The following is a 9,917-nucleotide window of genomic DNA, read 5'->3' as shown; positions in this document are numbered from 1 at the left end:
AGCAAAATCTTAATGAAAATTCATGGAACTAAAACAGAGCATCTCCAAAATATTAATTTATTGTAATTTGAGTAAACACTAAACCTATCGAAAAATTTGCATAGTTTGTTGTATACAAGTTGAGTAACGATAAAAAATTGCACAGAGTTCGGTTCATTAAACCGAACCGTTAAAAGATACTTCTATCTTGATGTTTTAAAGTATTAAGTATATCATATTTGTCGTATTTAGCCAAAAATCGCGCAGAGTAAAGGTATTTATTGCGCTTTTTGTTAGACGCTTAACGATGTCAGATTAAGATCGTATTTCCAAACTTTGAAAACTAAACAATATTCTGCTTTCCAAATGAAAGCCAGAATATCAGACGTTGAGGGCCTCCTAATGTTAGAAGGGGAGTGTAGTTTTCAACCGAGTGACCTCCTCCTGGCTCAGATCAAGGCTGGGCAGAGAATGTGACTGGCAGTCTTGTCCAAATAGTACTTTTATTTACAAGCTTTTTTATTAAAAAAAAATATTTATTCTTTTTAATCTATTACTTGTTAAGGTAATCATTTGTTTCAAATGTATGTCTTTGTAGTTCTAAATTTTTTGACATGTCATGTGGTACCGATTTTTGTATAAGTATTTTATTTTGCATTTAATGTACTTTTTCAATATACACATGTGTATACATTATTGTTTACATTGATCAGGGTTTAAATGATTTCGGAGAACAAATTACTTTATGGCTGTATTTAAGATAAAAAGCCTGTAAAAGTCATGTAACTGTAGACGTTGGGTTACAAACTAATGTTAATTATATATTTTAGACGTTAATAGAAGAGGTTATAACAAATTTTTAAATGTCTATGAAATAATTTTGACAGGTAGTTTCATGATTATTTGTAATTGATTTAGTTATGACCTGATGATTTTTTAGACATTACGACGAACTTTTGCTTTTACTCATCAATCTTAATTTATAGTATTATATGTTTATCATGTGTTTAAACTTTAAAATTTAATAAACAGTGGAAAGAAACGAGAAGAAATTTGTTTTTTAAACTTGGTTTTTAAAAATTTTAGTAATATATGGCTAAACTATGTTTCCTGACAAAAAAAATAATATACATATGGTATATGTAAAGAATAATATGAAAATTAATGAATCACAAGACGAATCATCGAAGGTTGGCTTGAAGATAATCATCAGTAAAACTAAAGCAATGCGCATGGGCATCACATCGTAGGCACCGAGAGCTTTACTTACTTAGGGAGTATTCTATCGGTGGATGGGGGTGCGAAAAAGGACATCAACAGCCGCATTCAAAAAGCGCGAGTATCATTTGCTAGGTTACGCAACATAGGCGGGCACACAATATACGTACGAACATTAAGGTAAAAATTTTTAACGCATGCGTCAAATGCCTATATGGATCGGAAACCTGGCTTGATAATGAAGAGCAAATGAAGAGTTGTGGGGAATAACGCACCAAACAAGCGTAAACAACGAGATAAGAAGAAAGAAGTATGGTTGGATTGGACAAACACTGCGTAAACCTTATGAAGATATCGCGCATGCTGCACTTACTTGAAACCCTCAGGAAACTAGGCTCAGAATCAGACCAGCAATGGAGAATGACAGTTCAACAGGAGGCAGGCAAATTATTTAACGACTTGAGAGCAATAGCACAGAATAGAAACCAGTGGAAAACTTTTGTAGACTCCTTAAGCTCCTAACAGAATATGGAAATAATACTAATAATAATATAATATGTATGTACATACATAACTCAATCTAAAGAAACACATCAATTTTCATTGCGCGAATAGAAAGTCATAGTCACGTCAAATGTGAAAACGTTTTTGGTTTCAATGTATATTTAAATATTATGCATGTGTTAGTTTCTTCACAGCATCAAAGCATGAGTAAAATTTCAATCTACCTATAATATAGTAAACAGTGCGAAAACTGTTATAACTAATTTTAATCTTCATTTTACTCGAGTGTGGTATGGGCCATGGTTTTGTGTGGATATACAAAAATAATTATCTTTTAAGTTTAGGCATAAAAAAATTAAAAAAATAGTAAAGGTAGAAAATTATGCATTGTAATATAATTCTCTGTATAACACGCTTTTTGGTCATAATCAAAAAAAAAAAAACAAAATTACCGTGACCCTTCGTCATATTCGTCATATGACTGCCGACTTTACATGCGTTTCATTTTCTTCAGAAAGAAAAAAAATATACAAGAACACTAATCTTTATATTTAGTAATAAAACATTAACGAAAGCAATATATATATCTAATGCTATACGTAGTGTTATTATATAGATATTTATGTTATATGAAAATTTTTATATATTTTGATATAAACATACATATGTATATCACAATTTCATGTAATTTATAATCATATAAATAAACATATATGTATACATATATTAGATTATTTCGTTTAATAGTTATAGTTATAACAAAATGTTTATAAAAGTACTGTTCATAAGAATTGTTTAGGGAACATGTTAGAATAAGGCATTTTCGTCTAATATTTGAAAGTCACTGTAATAATTTCAAAATTTATGTCATCGGAACAAAAGTGAAACGCTTGAAATGAAACAAATTTTTATTATCGAGCTGTGTTCCGAACTGTCATGAATACAAAGAAAAGTCAATATTGAGGTTGACAGTGAAAAGAAAACTCGAGAATAGGCGACGTAAAAATTATTGGTTACGCGTTTTGCACGCAAAAAAGGTCCAGCAGTTCTAAAAGTTAAGAATAATATAAAAACCATATTGGTAAAACAATGACACGTAAGTAATATTTTTAATAAAATGTGAATGTCAATGACATCGATGACGATTATTTAATACTGATTTGTTTCATTCGGTTGTTAAATAAAAGTGATATATAAGAAAATTATTCTTTTAAAAAGATAATTATATTTTTATATTTATGTTTGATTGTTCCCTCTTATTGAAAGTGATATACTTACACTAATTTACTTTTTGTATTTGTCTGTTTTATTATTGTCCTTAAGGTTTAAAGAAATTACGCTACTATATTTAAGTACGTATGTATGTTAAAGTACATATTTTTAAGCCTCAAATATAAATTTTATATATTTTTTCTTAATACTGAGTTAATCATACATTTTCTTTGTTAATTTAGGCGTTCATGTGACCTTTTAAGTAATTTAATCAAAATGCTAATAAGTATGTTTAATACTCATGATTAAAGTCTGTTTACTAAAAACTTAATGCTAAGTGAATATAAAAATCATAATTTTTTACTTATCTGCTTAATAAATGCAAGAATAGTATTATTATTTTAACTAATATAATTATTTAACTATCTATTGAAGCCAAATTATGTATGTATGATTTTATTTGCCAAACAAAAGCACACAGTTTTTGAAATTGAAATCTTATTATTTTTACATTATCTCTGATTTGTGCACATGTTACCAGTGCCGGTTTTAATGAAACTAGCGTCCTGGGCGAAATTACTATACACCCACTATCTACCATCGAGCCCCATGTAAGAAAAATAGAAATGGTAAAGAATATCAAAAACTACAATATACATATACAACAAAAACTGCAATGAATATAATAATAAAAATAAATATATATAAAAATATGTATATTGATTTAATTTTTTAATAATTGCAAATATTTAATCATAATAAATATTAAAAATTTTTTACTTTTAAGTCTTATTCATGAAGTCTAATTAATGAATGTTTTCTGAAATTTAGTTTTTGATTGAAAGTTACCAAGGTTATTAGTCTGGGTTGAAACATTCTCGATTGCAGCTAGGTTTCTATGAGCTTACGCGTTGCAGAACTCCTTTTTCTACTAGCAACTGTTACAGGTATTGTCAGTTATATTAGTAGTGCTATCCATACATTTAGGCATATTTTTTGCATATTATGATTGTTATGGGATTTAAAATATAAAAGGAGAAGCATCATTGTCATCACGCAAAATTGATTTCAAATTTATTAGTTCACCATACAGCATCTTACCATCTATATCCAATAACGACCCTAAGACCAATATTAAGAGGGCATTACCACAGAAATTCAAGAAGTTCTCAATTTTCTGAAATCATATCTTATGTTGTACAAAAAAAAAACTAAGTACTCAGTCAACTGGTGAAATCTTTTAAGGAATGCACTTAGTGTAGTGTTAAAAATGGAAATAAAAAATTTAGCTTCAAATTTCTTTTTTGAAGGTGGTAAAAGTCCACCTCAAAGTCTTTTCGTATTTAAAACAGTTAATTTTCACGCTTTCACGGTATTTCTTTCGCTGTTAAAACGTCTATGCAGCATTTTTTCAAGAATTCTTTGGATTTACTGAGATACATATCCGTTGTCTGTAGAAATTTACTAAAAATATTAATTAAAAAAAATATATCGAACCAAACCATCATCGACACGATAAGTTGAAATTTTTTAACTGTTGAGCTAAAGTGGTGGCTTCACAAGGCCATTCTTGATTCAATGGCCAAAGTAAAGCATCATGAATGGTAATTGTTTTTTGACTTAGGTATGGCGCCCTTTCATTTCTATCACTCGGGGTCATCACATCACCGCGCCCACTCATAACACCGCTACTGCACGTTATCACTCGAAGATCTCGAAGTTAAAAGTATTTTTTTTTTGACTATTTTTTGGCAGTTGACTATTTTTAGATTTTTGCCAGACAGAGATCGAGTAATTTAGTTGCGTTTAATGTCTACATTGTTGATATATAACATTATCATTAATGTTATTAAGAATTGCTGTAATGTAATATTAACTTTACATTATGTCGTATGATTAAATGTTAAAATATTACGCTATCTTACCTTTTATTAAGCAGCAATAATATATTTTCGATATATAATTAATAATTTTTCTTTAACATTATTATTACGGAATTACTAAATATAGTTCAGTCTTGTACGTATAAAATCATTTCCTGTTGTTTGTAATTTATAACAGACAAATAATATACAATATGTGGATTATCTTAGTTAACTTTTAATGTAAAGTGCAATTTTTTTTTAAAATACTGAAAATAATTATTGTTGTTTGTAATTTATAGCAGACAAATAATATACAATATGTGGATTATCTTAGTTAACTTTCAATGTAAATTGCAATAGTTTTTAAAATACTGAAAATAAATTCAATATTATTTATTAAAAATATTTGCCTAAATGTGTTTTAGGTCAATGAAAACTTGGTACCGTATATGATTTCACTACTAAAATTGATATAAAATAATTGTTTTACAAGTCCATCGAATAAAGATTCACATCGATGGCATTTCATGTACAATGACTACTTTAAATCCGTCATTAAAACAGTTTAAAATTGTATATAAAATATAATAATATGATATTCTGCAGCTATCAATTAGCTTTTTTTAGTTCTTTCGTTGTTATCCGGCGATCCACACCTTATTAATATGAATATTATAAAAACTTAGAATACTATCTGATTGAGATTGAGTTTTCAATCTTAAGTTTTTTATTTTGTATTGCTTAGATTATCATAAATTTAACTGTGAAGAAAACATATATAATAATTATTTTTCTCTTACTCATAGGTGGAAATCAGAGAGATCTGGCTCGCGCTAAGAACCAAAAGAAACAAGCTGAGCAAAACAAAGGTAAACGCACTGATAATTTAACAGTTGAGCAGCGTAAACAACGGTGAGTATCATTACATACAAAACTAAAGAAATCTATATTATATCTGTCTTTTAAATTTATTAATTAGAGATGCAGACGTAATGCGTGAAAAACAAAAAAAGAAAGAGGATGCTGCAACCTCTTCAGCAGGCGGCTCGGCCAATAAGATAAAATAAACGCAAACGTAAACGCCTTAGCTTTAACTAATGTGTTCGATATATAACAACGTTCAGCGCATCTAAATTTTAATAATTTTATTAAAATGTTGACCTTGACCAGTTTAAAAATTTCTATGAAAGTGCACTGAAATTATTTAGAAAATCCGTTTTATTTTACAATTATTTACAATATAGCGCAATAAAGATTATAATATAAAATATAATATATATTAAAAATTTTCAAAGCTGATATATATATAGAGAATGTAATTTATATTTTAAAGAATCGTGTTACACTTTCATTAGGAATTACAATTTTTACCTGACTAAATTTTAATATTAAAAATCAATTAAATCGAAATAAATAATATTAACAACTGTATACATAACATATGTAAAAACTTAGCACTTATAATTATAATAAATACACTAACATTACAAACATACAGATTTAATATATGATTAAAAATCAATACAAACGAGAGAGAATATATAAGAATTAATTAGCAATTAGTTATTCGTATACTTAGAAAATAAGGCGATATTAAATTTTAATAAATTAATTATAAAAAATAAACAGAACTGAAAAATATTCATGACTATATATTTTTACATGTATGTTGTATGTATTATGATAGCAATTTTCTTAACTAATATAATATAATATATTGTAAAACTATGAAAAAAAAACAAAGCATATATCGCCTATTGGTAGAAAGGTTTTTTGCAATATGTTTGCCACATCACGATATGGGCATTATTATATATAAGAATAAATGTAAAAAATTTAAAAATAATTTTATTAAAGAGGTTTGTAACTATTGTATTATGAAATTTACAAGCACCAAGAATCTACTTTAGTAAATAATTTAACTTCAGCTCAAACCTACGTTGTTGTTGTTGTAACCTGCTGAGAGCTGAAAGCAGATAACATGTATGGTTTACAAGATGACTACATGGATTGGGATTTGGATGGGTGGTGGTTGGAGTAAGGGCGTAGAAATAAAGGGAGGATGAAGAATGTGTGGGAGTACAATTGAAATTAACCAGTGTCCAAATGGAGAAACCTAGTCAATTCAAGAGGGTGAGTCCAAAGATCAATTGGATTAACGTTTGGTGAATAGAGGGACAAGAGACAAACTGGGTGACGTCATGGGGGGTAGAGCTGCAGTTTGGCCTACGTTAAACTTTAGCACTTTGCGCTAATCCAGAAATCAATGGGTTAAAAGTAAGACAACATTAAGCGTGGTAGAATAAAAACTGAGAAGGCATTTTTAAAATTGCTAAAAGTGTTCTTTAAAGAATTTGATCACTTTTATCTACTATAAAAGGAAAAGTCAACTGTTTTAATATTAGGTTAACCATATCAAATAGAGCTGAACTTCTCCGTGTATTTGTAGAAGATCATAAAAATTTTTAACGTTTCTTGTGAATGTAAGGAGTGTTAAACTTTCAATCATTTTAAACATATTTACGACAAAGCTGAACATAAACATTAAACATGTTTGAAAATTTTCTTCGTTTCTAGCTTTCCGCATTTCCATCAACACGCCTATGACTCTAGCATCATTTCGTGTGTTTTAATATCTGCGCCCATTCCATCAAAACATTTTAAAGGTTTTTTTAAAAAAAAAATATTTTCCTCCGTATAGCCGAATAGGGGTAGGGCAATCTCATTTTTTGTTAATTTCTTTCAATACTATAATACTATCCAGTCACTAATATACACGCACTGAACGATATATTGGGTATTGTTACGCAAATGTATCAAATGTTCATGACGAACTATTCCATGAATTTCTTTCCGTTATATATATCAGAGGTATATATTATATCAGGCAGTATAATTTATATCTACTCCTTTCAGTGCCTGGTTGAGTTATTTTCACTATATTTACAAGTTAAATTGTTTAAATAGTCTCTTGTAATTGTCCTCCACCGAAACACTGTTGTCGAATTGTCTACCCACAATTACTTCGTTCTTGTATTGTATACTTTTGGTAAAGATTTTTATATTTATTAATTTCTGTTCAGGACCGAAATGAGTACTGATAAAGCTACCGCATTACAAAATCCTATCCGTATCAAAATCCGACCTGGATAATGTGTAGACTCTAATTAACAAATTTGTAGTCAGGATTTTGATTATTAGTTGTTGTACGATGATTATTTAAAAAGTGTATTATCAAAGTTATACTAAGATGGTGAAAGTCGATATTCGATTTTTTCACAATTCTTTTTTTAATGTGATGCTATTGAGTACGCCTCCCTTTTGATTTAAACTTTTTTAATTTTTCTTTACAGTTCTGTAATTTAAATTTCTGTGTCTCGTTTAGTTTAATTTAAAATGTAATTTTTAATAACTACATAGAATAGCATTGTCATCTACAATAAGTTAAGCAAACTGTTAAGCTTGGTTATCGATATTTCGTTTCCATTTAAAATAAAATAAAAAAAATATATAGAATGACGTATTAGACTACCATAGTATCACAACAAATGTTAAGGATTGCAAATAAGTCTTACGTTTTCATATTTCAGTTATTATTTAAGAAGAAAAGCAATGCCGTTGTTTAAAAAAACTTAAACTTGTAATGCAGCATCTTGAAGTGGTTGCTTAGGCAGATTTCCAAGTAAGATACATTTGTAAATATTGTAGTTGTTGCTTTTCTAGTCATATTGTTGTTATAAAGTTGCTTGCAACACACTCAATCTATTGAAACCCATTTAATAAGATAAATAAACAATTGTACTCATAAAATAAAACAAACAAAAAACCAAACAAGATACTATATGGAGAGTAACTAACGAATGGGCAAAACAGTTCACAACTGCGCAAGCGGATTTAAATGCGCCTCAAAAGGCTTGTGTTTCCATACTTAAAGCGTGGCATCGAATAGAATGAGCTTAGTTAATACCAAATTAAGATCTTGTCCCACAAATTATCAAAGATGGAAAAATGAAAGATGCCACAACACAATCACGGAATCATGTTTCACAGCAATTGTGATTTTCTTATTGCTTTACTGAAAAAGATTTTACATTAAAAACCTATTCCAATTTTAGTCAACAATAACAACTTAAAATACATCTGAAATTGCATGCAAATCCTGAACAAAAACAGAAATTTCGTATAGGTAATATAATGAGTAATTAAATGTTTAAATACTGAAGATAAGAGATTAATGGTGTCTCGCTTTATGTAACTATACGAAGAACAAAAGGAGTGTCGGATTCGGAATGTGTTCTTTGAGTTTAGATAAGAACTTCAACTTCTTAGAAAAATACAATAAAAATGAGTATTCGATACTCAAGAACCCTAGTATAGAAAAGTAGAGACTAAATCCATTACGCCGAATTTATATAATTAAGTAGGTCCTTTGTCTTCACCAATGACAATCACCAATTACACTCTTACGTGACGAACAATGTTTCCTGAAAAACTTCGCATTTATGAATAAATACCATTAATTTGGTGGACATTAGTCTTGAATTAAATTTTGATATCACACAGTTACCGTTAATAAAATGCTATTATCTTTTCCTAGAATCTCAAAAAATATATTTTTTATAAGGTAAATTTTTTTCTTGCCGATAATGGCGTGTCTTTTTATGACGAAAGAAACTATTTAAAAGTTAGACCGATTCGAATAGCAAAGAAAGGCAAAAACAAAAATTTTTCATTTATTTTTATATTTTATATATTTTTATATTTATTAATATTACAGCTATTTAAGCAACTTTTTCGTTTACGCTTTATATCAATATAGTTCAGTTTTCTAAATATTAGGTTTTAAATTAGGAATTAAATGTATTAAAGTTATCAATGACTTTTTGTGGGCAAAAATTGTATACCGCAACTGGTGCTTTATAGCGTGTGTAGTTATTGTTAGTGGAATGAATGTAAAAAGGTTACAACTTCAAATCTTGATCACTGCATAAGTAGCTTACTTGGCAAATAGTGTAGTAAAATATGTTGGTCAGAATATTTACATTTAATGATATCAGTTATCCGGTGTGCCAGATAAATCAGAATTACGTTACTTAAAGCGAAAATTCACCGACCGGACACCCCTGTTAAATGAAGACC

General features: G+C 28.6%; 1 protein-coding gene across 1 annotated transcript; it reads left to right on the top strand.

The window, feature by feature from the left end:
- Nucleotides 1–2,453: 2,453 nt before the first annotated feature.
- On the top strand, nucleotides 2,454–5,860 carry LOC119680624 (putative SERF-like protein). Its single transcript, XM_038093543.1, has 3 exons — nucleotides 2,454–2,797; nucleotides 5,585–5,690; nucleotides 5,758–5,860. The coding sequence occupies exons 1-3, from the start codon at nucleotides 2,791–2,793 to the stop codon at nucleotides 5,843–5,845; spliced, it is 201 nt and encodes a 66-aa protein (XP_037949471.1). The 5' UTR covers nucleotides 2,454–2,790; the 3' UTR covers nucleotides 5,846–5,860.
- Nucleotides 5,861–9,917: the final 4,057 nt, after the last annotated feature.

The sequence above is a fragment of the Teleopsis dalmanni genome, chromosome 2 (assembly GCF_002237135.1).
Source record: "Teleopsis dalmanni isolate 2A chromosome 2, ASM223713v2, whole genome shotgun sequence".
Taxonomy (NCBI): Eukaryota; Metazoa; Arthropoda; class Insecta; order Diptera; family Diopsidae; genus Teleopsis; species Teleopsis dalmanni.
This window is presented reverse-complemented; position numbering and strand designations above follow the sequence as displayed.

Coding starts and splice junctions, on each gene's coding strand:
- LOC119680624 (XM_038093543.1), top strand. Junction 5,691..5,757: donor GTTGAGCAGCGTAAACAACG/GTGAGTATCATT, acceptor TTTATTAATTAG/AGATGCAGACGTAATGCGTG.